This window comes from Ascaphus truei, chromosome 7 (assembly GCF_040206685.1).
Source record: "Ascaphus truei isolate aAscTru1 chromosome 7, aAscTru1.hap1, whole genome shotgun sequence".
Taxonomy (NCBI): Eukaryota; Metazoa; Chordata; class Amphibia; order Anura; family Ascaphidae; genus Ascaphus; species Ascaphus truei.
In genome coordinates, this window is record NC_134489.1 from 82,872,543 (window position 1) to 82,885,666 (window position 13,124).

Consider the following 13,124-nt stretch of genomic DNA (forward strand, 5'->3'; position numbering starts at 1 on the left):
CCCAATGGGGAGGGAGGGGGGGGGGGCGTCAGATGGCCCTGCAGGGGCCTGAGGCAGACAGGCGTGGAAGGGGCTGGCTGCCGGAAGGCGGAGGAGTGGAAGCGCTGAGGAGGTAAAGTTGCTGAGAGGGCGGGGGAGGAGCGAAGGCACTGCTCAAAGAGCCGGAGGCGGGGTAATCTCCCCCAACAACATGAACCCGCCTCCGGCTTTTTTTTTTTTTTCTCCAGCGCGAGCGCGGGAAAAACAGCAGCGCGAGCGGGGGAAATTAAAAAAAACATACGTGTGCTGCTTGAGCCAATATTTACTCGCCCCGGAGGTTAAATCTACACGCCCCGGGCGTGTAAATGTATATAATTGTCGAACACTGACTATTATCCATTTGTGGATAATAGTAATTGTGCCCATTACTATACTGTATGTATAAGTATGTATGTGTTTTAAATAATTTGGGGGGCACAGAATTGGTACTGCAGGTCCGCGGGTAACACCCGAGGGCCCCCGCCGGCCTATAGTATCATTGCTGTGCATATATGTACTGTATGTCAGGTGGGTATAGGGGTTAAAACAGAGAAACAATGGGGAAAAAAACCTGGGCGCTTACCTGAGTTTAATATAAATGGTGTGCTTACAGTATGGCAGTCAGTTAAACTGCGGCTTCTCTATCAGATGTTTTGAGCCAACCTTAAATTCCCTTCTGCTTCGACCCCAGAAAGGGTTATCCAGAGCCCTTACAAAGATACAGAAACAAACAAGTAATGGGGGAGCGTAGGATTAGAGGGTATAGGGGTTGTTGGTGTAATATATATATATATATATATATATATATAATATATATATATATATATATATATATATATCCCACAATAAAAAAAAATACACACACACAACAGCCCCACAATAAATAAATATATACATATTATATATAAACCATACAATACCGTTTGAAGCACGAGATCAGGAGACAGCACTCTGGTAAGTTTGATCACAAGTTTTTGTAGTGAAAAAGACACATAAACCGACGTTTCGGTCCCCCTGTGGGACCTTTCTCAAGGTGGTGCAATGAATGCAGTGCAGAGTACATATATATATAGCCCAAAACCCCAGTGCTGCTGAAAAACACCAATCACAGAAAATTAGCATCACCTGCCTGTGTGCCCTACAAGCAACCTATCACAGGGAGAACAGTGGCCATCTTGAATATATTAAACTGGTAAGTAGTACTAATGTATTAATGAGCATGCGCATAGTCAATGACCCATGTGAATTAACTGTTCGCGCGAACAGGCTGATGGGCAGAATGGCTGGCAGGGAAGCAATTAACGTGGAACACCTAATGTGCTCACCAAAATAGTGCAGAGAATCGTGTAGGGATAAAAAATATATATACAAGGATGACGTGGCTGAATGGAATTACTTGTGCGCTGAATCCATCAAGTATTGGGCATGCAATAGCTAACAGTGTGTAAAACAAATTGCAATATGTATCAGTAAAGCCCACAAACACAGCTCCAAAGGTCTTAATTGGGGATAGTGCACACCATATAAATAATGGCACAATTTGATACATTTAGAACCAATGGGGTGTATAAATAAGTGATATGGGACACAAATAATGCAGTGTCACTACACATATAGTAAGGCATTGTCCAAAAGATATTCTGAAATAGTCTAAAAGCATGAGTCCAGAGATGCTGTTGAAGATTAAGAGTGTAGCAAATAGAGATAACGTTAATCAACCACTGACCAAACAGTTGTTTTACACACTGTTAGCTATTGCATGCCCAATACTTGATTGATTCAGCGCACAAGTAATTCCATACAGCCACGTCATCCTTGTATATATATTTTTTATCCCTACACGATTCTCTGCACTATTTTGGTGAGCACATTAGGTGTTCCATGTTAATTGCTTCCCTGCCAGCCATTCTGCCCATCAGACTGTTCGCGCAAACAGTTAATTCACATGGGTCATTGACTATGCGCATGCTCATTAATACATTAGTACTACTTACCAGTTTAATATATTCAAGATGGCCACCGTTCTCCCTGTGATAGGTTGCTTGTAGGGCACATAGGCAGGTGATGCTAATTTTCTGTGATTGGTGTTTTTCAGCAGCACTGGGGTTTTGGGCTATATATATGTACTCTGCACTGCATTCATTGCACCACCTTGAGAAAGGTCCCACTGGGGGACCGAAACGTCGGTTTATGTGTCTTTTTCAATACAAAAACTTGTGATCAAACTTACCAGAGTGCTGTCTCCTGATCTCGTGCTTCAAACGGTATCGTATGGTTTATTATTGCTTTATGGGACAAGCACCCAATTTTTTCTACTTGCAAGTGGAGTGCCGGCTGCTTCTGTTATATATATATATATATATATATATATATATATATATATATATTTATTGTGGGGCTGTTGTGTGTGTATTTTTTTTTATTGTGGGTAGCGGGGGTGGCCGAAGTGGGTATTGGCCTCAACGGTGGTTGTTTAGGGCTTGCGGGTGGGTAGCGGGAGGGCTTAACCCCTTCATGACCGCAGCGGTATTAACCGCTAAGGTCATGAAGGGGTTAAGTCCACCTGCAACCCCCCCGCAAGCCCTAAACAGCCACCAAAGGCCAAATACCCCCTTCACCCACCCCCGCTACCCACAATAAAGCTGGCACGGCTGGTTAACCCCTTCATTGCCTTAGCGGTTAGCCGCTAAGGTAATGAAGTGGCCTTTAAAAGCCTTTTTCCTGCCTCGGGTGCATGCCGGGGGGCTCCGGTGCTGGTATTAGTGGGTATCAGCTCCGGAGACCCCCGGCATCAATCCCAGGCAGGAAAAAGGCCTGATTTTTTCTAAGTGTCGACCTTGCCAATGCTTCTACTCCAGCAACTTGCTAACTTTAGTTGGCGGGCTGGATTGACGTACAAATCTCAATTCTAGAGTGCCGATCAGCAGCGAAAAGCTGATCGGAGCTACTAGAATTGAGCGTGTTTCAGAAAGTGCCGATAAGTGCCGAAAAGTGGCTTATCGGCACCCAGCTGCTGAAAAAAAACATTTCGGATAAAAAAAATGCCGATTTTTTGAGCTTATCGGCACTTACTGAATCGGAGATGCAATATTGGCGCGAAAATGGCGAAAAACGGCTTATCGGCGCTTACTGCATGAGGCCCTAAATCCTTGTATATTTCAGATTTACAATCCCTCCCCTACATACCCCTGACAAAGAAAGAACTGCCTTCGAAACACCTAGGGTTGCAGGAGGACCAGTTTGTGTGCAACTCTTCAAACCGGAAGTAACGTAGAACGCCGGCGGGAACGGCGGAAAAGCGTCGCGGTTACCGGGGAGCACGAGAAACTCACAGGCTGTCAGAAATCTGTCATACTCCATTTTATATGAATGTTACTCTTTGGATAAAAATGTGAACTTTTACAAAGAGGCTCTGATTCCTTTTATCCATTGGCTGTGTAAGCGGAGGAACAAAGAAACCATTTAGTGCCTGGGCTCAGGCACTTTCAGTTAAGTGCATATCTCACCATTTTTCTTGGTTTGAAAATAATTTATGAACGTGCTTCACTATATAGATTTTTCTGTTTTTTTCTTTTTATTTTAAGGGGCGCTGATTATTCTGGAGTTTATCTATTTTTGACCTGGGAACAGTTCTACTTCATGCAGCATCAGTTATATTATGTATATCTAGGTTAGATCATTAGTTTATGTTAATGCTTCTTTTTTTTTGTTTTCTCAGATTTACAATGCCACCATTAAAATAGCATTGAAATATAACATACTGATTGCACCCTACCATTAAAAGACAAGTGCAGCTTAAGATAAACTGCAATGCTAACAATTGTACTATTTACATGCACAGCAACAGCTGGATGAACGTTTTAAAGGAAATATGAGCTTTCAGATATATTTTTGAATAGCTTTAGTTATGCCATCTGGCGTACATTAATGAAAAGCCTCTTGGCTCCATAATGTTTTTAACTTGATTTCTACAAAACATATTTTTATTGTTGCAGTTCTAGCATTATTTTTAAATCAATACAGTCACACTGTATACTGCTTTCAACTTTTAATTTCAACACAAATTAAGTGTTATTTTTCTATTTAGAAACACAACGATAGTAATAATTCCTGGCAGTCATTTGCATTGTAATTTCTCTTAATTTTTCTCTTAATATCTGTTAATTTAACTTTTCTTACTACACAGTCAATATCTGCGTTGCCCCAAAGGCGGGCGCCTGATGGGGTTCCACAAGAGCTGCTCCCCGGTGCACATAACCAGCGTGCTAAGGGTTAATCTTTGCATTTGTTTACTGCTGTGTTTCGTCAGCCCCACCCTCTGGAATGCTAATGCTCTGGAGGACAAAAGGACTGAAATCACAGCTGCATTCAATCTGAACCCCTTCAGTCTATATCTGCGTCGCCCCAAAGGCGCACAGCCGAAGGGCAGCCAAAGGGTGTGAAGTCGTTTGCTGTCTGTAAAAGATGTGTGCAGAGGTACATCTAATGGAGACCGATTTGGGTGAAATTATATCTGGGCTTTATTGAGCCTCTTCCTTTATCCAGGCAAAACATACAAAAAAACAACAAAATAACAAACCTCTATCCCTTTGTAAGGACTAACTTACTCCTCCAGACTCTATCTGCAGGACTGGAGGGATATTCCCATTCCCAGCCTATCCCCCCAAAGTCTCAGGAAGTACCTTAAGCAGGTTGTCCTCCATATCAGTCTCTGGCAGGTTCCTGTGTCCTCTGTGTCCAGGAAAAATAGGTCTCTGGGTGTCTTGATCTGTGTGTGCATGCTTCTCTGCTCTCCTTCTGTCAGCCCAAATGTGAGCTAAGGAATCTCTCTCATGTGTCTCACATGAGGCTTTTTGCATAGCTCTCATTAGTCCAGGTGGAGACTAGTTAATTAATTGGCTGCAATCAACTCTCTCTCTCTCTGCTGGATTCTCAGAGCTCTGAGGCTGCATTATTTAAACAGGGATAAGTCCCTGTTACACTGTTGTTCACTGATGTTTATTGGTGTTAAAATTGCTTTATTTCAATCTGAAACTCTCCAACCCCTTTATCCCTTTTAGAGTTTAGAATATGAAGGAGAAGAGGGTTATCGACAGTATCAAGATCAGCAGAGAGATCGAGTAGGATTAGTAGGGAAAAGTGACTTTGGGATTTTGCTCCATATAGATCATTAGCTTCTTTAGTAAGCACAATTTCTGTTGAGTGAGCTGTATGAAAGCTAGATGGTAAAGGATATGGGAATTACGGAAGTTGATCATACAGGAGAACACGAGATGTTCTAGCAATTTGGAGGCAAATGGCAGGAAGGATACAGGGTGGTAGTCAGTAAGGCATGCAGGGTCTAGGTTGTTTTTGAGAATGTGCCAGCGGATAGGGAGGTATTGAAAATGTGTGTGAGAGTGTGGACTATGATGGGAGTAAGAGCTCTGATTAGGTGTGAGGGGGTGGGATTCTCAGTGGCACTCAAAGGGCCAAGGGGGGAGGAGAAACAGGAGGAGGGACTCATGATGAGAAGGAGGATGAATGCCACCACTGTGTGTGCCTCTCCCAAATGTGCCTCTGTTTTTCACATTCTGTGGGTGGATACTTCACCATGTGGTCTTTTTCAAGAACAGTTCTCTTACCTCCGCTAGGTTCTCACACCTGCTAACAGGTTTCCCACAGAATAAGCACTAGATGTTGAAGGATGAGCAGAGAGAGATATGCCTTTAATTGTATCCCACTCTCAGTCTCTGCCTATTATGCCTATCCAAATGCTCTCACTCCCAGTTCCTGCATGTGAGGACTGCCTGTTTAAGACATATGACTCCACGTTCTGGTGTCTTTCCTTCTACTATGTGGTGGGGACGCTGGAGGTGACCCTCTGGCCTGTGTACAGGTAGACTGACATAACCGAGTGTCCCTGTGATGCAGATGCAGTGTGGTGGTAGTTCCATACATACATATATTGCAGTCGGACATTGCTAAACCCCGACCAGCCACCTGGGGTGGTAAAGTATGAACACACCTAGGATGATTGGACCCTCTTCTTATGGAGGTGGTACTTGGGGTGCTGCCGGGCTCCCCTCCTGCCACTGTCTCCTATAATCATCTTTTTTTAAATCAGTCATTAATCTGACAACTACTTCACTCAGTACCTGCCTCACCTCCCGTACTCTCCTCCTCCTCCGTTCTCCTGATTCACTTTCTGTTCTCCTCTATTCTCCTCCATGTAACACACATTTATATAATAAGTAACATAAATAAAGTTTAAATATGATATAAATATATAAACAGAGAGAAAAGAATAACAATGATCACAAAATAGTAAAATTAAATAAATCGCAAACTAGAAATGTAATTATACTATCTAAACTAAAAAAAAAATAATTATAGAACTATAAAACACTTAACTTTAAAAAAAAACTATTCAGCTATTAACTATAGCTATACACTAAACGATACAACTACAGTATATAATGGATATAGATACTGCATATAACTATACTTTCACTGAAAACTATATTAAATGTACTACTTAAACTATCTCTATAACTACTGAATTACTATAACTGTAAAAAAATAAACTATAAATATAAATAACTATAGAACTAAAAGAAACTATAACTATAGAGAAAAACAAACTATAACAATATAATTATAACAAACTAACGATTGAAAACTAACTATAGAACAATAACTAGCAGGCTCTAATTCTATAACTATAGCTATAGAACTATAACAAACTATAACTTTGGTATAGTATAAAAGGGTAACGCAACATAGCCAAAATAAAAGGATTAGGAATATATGGCATGTTTAACGAAAACAAAACTGTAGTTTGATCAAGTTCACTCTTGGGCCACTATTCAATATGCTGTGAAGCAGCCTTCCCCAGGTTAATGAAGAATCCTTCCCCAGGTTAACGAAGATTCCTTCCCCAGGTTTACGAAGATTCCTTCCCCAGGTTAATGAAGATTCCTTCCCCAGGTTAACGAAGAATCCTTCCCCAGGTTAACGAAGAATCCTTCCCCAGGTTAACGAAGAATCCTTCCCCAGGTTAATGAAGATTCCTTCCCCAGGTTAATGAAGAATCCATCACCATTCAACTGAATGGGATTAAAATCTTCACACTTCAAATTCAGTTTTACAGCATATTGCATATTGGGCCTTTGTTTCTTGCACTTGCTGATGATCAATACAGTAGGATCATCTTCACTAATGGCTCCTTCCTGGTCGCTACAAGTAAATGTTAAGCAACATTCGCATTCTGCCAGCAATAAAAGATAGCTCTGATAGAGAGCTATACAACAAACTACAGATTTGTTTAACTACATATTGATTTTGCACAAAGGATCTATTCCCCTCTCAAACCATTAATTCTTGGTCACACTCAGTACTTCCCCTAAAAGCAAAAGATTGAACTAGTGTCCCTCTGTAAAGCCTCAAACATCCTACGGTAAGCAACATCTGAGGCTGAAACAGTGTCACTCTGACTTGTCCCCTTGATTTCATCTGATAGCACATTACACAGAAAACAGTATGGTGTGTGGTAAATGACAAGGCCGCAAACATTACTGCACAGTAACAAAATAAAGACTCATTTAGCATATCATGTTTTGGGAGAGGGGTGGGGTTGGGGGGGAGGGTTGTATTTATACTTACTGACACTGTCAGGTTGCTCCAAGATACTTCAGATGCGGTTATATTATATTCCTTCCAGTAGCTCAAGGTTTTATTGCTAGGGTTAGCGGGCTCCATGCAATTACACCTGTAAAAACACAAAAAGATCATTGGGAAATGATTTAGCATAATGAGAGAAAAATAGGTTACAAACCTATTGCAGTTACACCTGTAAATGTATGCATCGGAGTTATCAATCATGTATTTGAACACCCTGTTAAGTAAAAAATGAAAGGTAATACTGGACATGTACAGTATGTGTCTGGTATTACCTCTCTGGACATAATGACCTGACCGGGGCGACAGCAGGGCTGTTGCTAGGGAGCTGGGCAGCTGGGTGAGGCAGCCAATCTCAGGAGAAGGTGTCAGGAGCCTGGGGGGTGGGGGGGCATGGAGAGTAGGAAACAGCATTGAGGGGGTTGGAGGCGTGTCTGTGTGTGCGTGTGCGTGTGCGTGTGCGCGTCGAGCACGTCACACCTTTCACCATTGTGTCCAGTATTTTTGGAGACGCCACCTAGCAGCCCTAGCCACTACAGGGCTAAATGAAATTTAAAAAAATAGTAGTATCTTACTCATTGTCAGAAAGTAAAGATCATGGCAAAAATGTACTAGGCAATACTATGCCAAGAGACACACAAGTGAAAGGGCAATAATATGTCTTCCTGAGCCAGAAGTAACCATGGTAGCCCAGTTGTGATAGTGCAGAGTAAATGAGTGATATTTACATGTATTATTAGTCTAAATAAAAAAAGGTATTATAAGACACGTATTTGAGAGCTCTCTCTTCCTCAGGTCAATAATACTTAATATCGATTGTTAGTCCAAATAAAAAAAGGTATCACCTAATACTGACTTACTCATTTACTTTGCTCTAATTAAAGCAGCAATCCCTTCCAGGAGCCTACATGAGGGATATATAATGCTTGTATCAAAAATAAATACAAAGAGGACAAACACAGCTTTTTCTTAGTAAAATAGAAAATATAACATGAGCCACAACAGACCCCAATTCTCACTTCCATCTAGGGTAAAAACAATGTGCACTGTATTCCGCTTCATCAGGGGTTGGTGGCTAGGGGGAGGATGTAGCCAGGTCTCCCTCTTACCTTCAGACTGCAGACCACATGTTGCCAAGCAACCAATAGAGCTGCTAGAATCTCTTGAGGGGAGATTGGAACGTTAGTTGAGCTGAAAGTTAGGACTGTTAGGGGAGTTAGTTAGTTGGAAGCTGGACACTGAAGGGGTAGGGTGTGAGTTTGTAGGAGCGTGTGGCATCTGCACTAGGCCAGAGACCCCTGATAGGCCCCAGCTAGGACCAACTACCCTCAGTTTGTGGCTGCTACAGGGACAGGCCCATAGATAGGGATACTGCCCCTGTAGCTTGTAGTGAGGGGCCCTTGGTGGTCTGGGACCAGACCATCCCACGGAAGAGACTATCCTTGAGGTGGACACCCCACGCGGAGGCAGAAGCACCGGAGTCGCAGATCATCGTTGGGTCCGTGTACCCCACCGCAGGACGCAGCGCTCCCGGGTGTGGACGCACCCGGTAGGTACACCACGCACAAGTGCACCAACACACACTATATTGGCAGCACTGACCACATAAAAGGGTGACTGGTTATATCCTTGTGGACACCAGGGTGATTGGGTGCCCGCGGGCCCTGTCAGGTACTGTGGGACACTTGGTGGGTGGTTACAGCCGTGCGAGGCTGGTGGGTAGGCTGTAACCAGTAGCCATACTTTCGTCCTGCAGTAAAGCTGTTATTTTATGTTTTACCCAGTGTGTGTGGTTATTGTATAAATATATATACAGCTAAACCCCGTTATAACGCGGTCCTTGGGGTCCACAACCCAAAGACCGCGTTACAACCGGGGTCGCGTTAAAATTTCACCGGCATCAGCTCTGGAGTTTCCTCATTACAGATTTAAATCTCCTCCAAGAATAATAAAGAATTATATATTTATAAATTATACAACATAATTAAAATAATAATTTATTAAAAAAGTTAATTATACCATTTCATACAGGAATTGAACCCAGGACCCATATGTTGGTAAGTGTTCTTCCACTAGACCACAGAACTGTGTGATGTCATAGACAGCTAGAAATAGACTTAAGATTTCACATTGACATGTACCTTGTGTTGTAGAGGATAAATATATTTATAGGTTCTGTCTTGTCATACCAAGCCTATGGTGTAGAGGTAAGAGGCAAGGCATTGGTATCAGAAGCTCCCGAGTTCAATCCCTGCATGTGTTTTGTACAAAATGTATTAATGTTTATTTGTGTCTGTGTCTGGTAGTCAATAAAGCATTGAATTGAATGTTTGAAAAAAAAAAAACCCAGATGGCACACGACGGGCAGAGAGATGAGCACGTGGACAGCAGGAAGAGGAGAGAGATGAGCATGTGGACAGGACAGCTGTAAGAGGAGAGTGTAAGGCGGCAAAATGGAAAATTTGAGATACAGGTAAGCTGGCAAAATGGAGGCTTTCAATTCGGGAGCCATGCTCAGACCGCGTTATAACCGATTCGCGGTATAGCGAGGCGCGTTATAACGGGGTTTAGCTGTATATATATATATATATGTATATATATATATATATATATACATATATATATGTCTTGTAACGGGTAATTCCACACAGTAGAATCCGTTACAGGTGGAGGCGCTGAAGAACACCGTATCAGTATACACCCCAGGCTCCCTGCAGTGGAGGCTCAGACCTCCTGTGAGCCACAGGTATTGCACCACACACACCGTAGCCACACATCCTCCAAGGGGGTGGGGGAAAGTGCGCTACATTTATATATGATGAAGATGAACAAAGCGAAACGTGTAGGGTCGCTTGGTAGTGCTGTAATAGCTTTGAGGAGATGTGAGACACAGAGAAGGAGCGAATTCGGAAGTGAATGGAGCAGTACATGCGGACGCTCAGGGTCTTGCTGTAAGCCGGACATTCAAGGAGTTATTATTCTTCCAGAGTGACCTCCGTTCTCCAAATGATCCAGACACCAGTGAATATGCCATGGAGCTCAGCTCATTTGTCTTTTGTCTCCTGGCTGTGCACATTGTTTTTGCGCTAGATGTAAATGAGAATTGGGGGCTGTTGGGGCTCATATTATATTTTCTATTTACTAAGAAAAGGCTGTGACTTGTTCTCTTTTGTCTTTTTGGTATATGTGCGGTCCCCTGGCAGGGCGCTGAAGATCTGAGGAACCCAGCCTTGAAGGATTAAGCACCAGACCTTTTTTGTTTATATGAACTTTTATAACTTTAACCTGGAGCCCAGGAACAATGACATGGCGCAAACAGGCCCAGGATGCAGGAAACAGAAGTGTAGGGCAGGGTCCACTAGCGTTTCAATCAGGCTGGCCGCTCCATCGGACCGGTCATCACGATCACCCCATAGAAAAGGAGCCAGTGCCCATCACTTAACAGGGACATCGCTAGGGTACTGTAATGTATCATCTTTCCTTCAAGTTTCCGCTGCCTTTTTCTTCTTTTCATGTGTACGTTCCTGCTCTAAATGTACCTCTCCTTCCACATGCATCTCTCTTCAGTGATCCACTTGTCTTTACTGTCCTGTCATATCTGTAAATGACTTACCTCACAAGCGCCCCACTTTCTATCTCCATGATGTCATGCATCCAACTACTGATCGTAAGACTTTTAGAAAAGATACTCTCTTCCCGTGGTGCTTGCAACACGGGGCAATCTCCCAATACCTCAAGTGTCAAACATTGAATTGTACGCTCTTTGGGCAGGTATCTTGTAAATTCTACAATGTACAGCAGTTATATTCTGTTGTATATAAGTAGTCAATTATTATTATACCAAACATGGTAAATTGCTGAAAACACTACCAGCAAGATATAAGAATAAAACTGTACCAGTAGTACTGCATTAAACGAGTTACAATATAATTACTATGAGCTCTATGTATCAAAGGCAAAATGTAGGCGCAAAGCTGTGATTTTGTCACGATGAAATATATCTGCCAGGCAGCGTCTATCTATTAATCTTAGGCTGCAGGCATGGTCAGCGCTTAGCCGCTGACCCGCACTGAGGCAGCGGACTTACCCGTGGCACCCTTTGTGAGGGCGGCTTTAGGAGGCGCTTTCGCATGCTTCCGCAGGCTTCCGCAGGCGTGCGGAGGCGGAGGAGACAGATCAATTTAAGTTTTGGCACTGAGGGGAGCGGAGGGCAACGTGAGCGGTCACGTGAGCGGTTCACCCAATGAGGGTGAAACAGCTCCGTGACGTCACTGGACAGACACGCCCCCGGAGGGCTCGCGCACTAAGGCCAGGGAAAGCACCCACTTTCCCTCAGCCTTCGCACGCCTCCGCACGGCTGCAGTCTCTATGGACCTTAGTTACAACATTTTGTAATATGTCTACGTTTGTCTGACGATGAGGGCTTTATAGAGCTATATGCAGGGCTATATTAGCATATTGCTGCAAGTTGTATGTACTTAGAAATGTGCGGCTTACGTTACTTTTCTTGATGGTTTTCTGTAGTAGTTTTCTCACTTTAAAGGTGATGTAAGTATTTATTTTTTATTGCACACAATGGTGTATCATGCACCAAATTCTACAATAAACCTAAGAAATATGTTGCATTTTAGAATGAAACAATGCACTTTTTTTTACACAAATGTGCTAGCCCAGACCACTTTCTTGATATATAGTCCCCTTTAATCCTACAGTCATGTCACAGTAAACCCCTTTCCGTAGGTCCTTCACTACCAATATTATACTGTCTTATGTATCTCTTCCACTGCATAGTGAGAAGACAAAACAGAATACACAGCATGGGGTGCGTGACACATATGCGGAGCCTAAAGGGTTAACATGTAAGACACACTATATGTGCTTTGTATGGGCTACAGGGCAGTTAAAACTGGTTAAAAACCAGAAGTGCCCCAATAAATATAGTGAAAAAAAATCTAAAAAAAACAGGTAGGTTTTGAGCTTGCTAAGACTGCAACTCCTTTGCAGATACAGTATAGGCCCCTATTTACTAAGCAGTCTTCTGACATAAAACACTTTCTGGCTCTGGAAGATACGTCCCATTCACTTAAATTTCCTGCAAGCTGCCATCCACAGTATCGGAAAGGTGTCTTATGGCAAAAGACTGCTTAATTTACTATGGCCCAAAGTCCATATGAAAATGGGAAAACTGGTATGTTGGCAATAGATATTCTAGTTTCCTGGACATTCAAGGTATTTAAGGGTGTAAATATTATGAAAACTGACACTCTTCTAACATTATGAAAATTAAGCATAGACACCAGCGATGCTATTATTGACAAACAAATGAATAAGTGAAAAGTTGCTACAGTATGCCGCAAAATATTCCCCTTATTTTTTGGCCTTGCGAAAATAAATAGAATATTGGAGTGCTCCTAATAGTAAAACGGAGGCGTTCTGCTCCTGGAGTC

At 42.6% G+C, this 13,124-nt stretch overlaps 1 protein-coding gene across 6 annotated transcripts in view; it reads right to left on the reverse strand.

Annotated features, from left to right (window-relative positions):
- SLC4A10 (solute carrier family 4 member 10) overlaps window positions 1–13,124 on the reverse strand; it is a 241,770-nt gene that overhangs the window by 36,333 nt on the left and 192,313 nt on the right. For all 6 annotated transcript variants that reach the window (XM_075609247.1, XM_075609249.1, XM_075609245.1 and 3 more), the window contains one exon: window positions 7,663–7,768. In XM_075609247.1, the coding sequence (XP_075465362.1) occupies window positions 7,663–7,768 (106 nt within the window). The remainder of the gene's footprint in view (window positions 1–7,662; window positions 7,769–13,124) is intronic.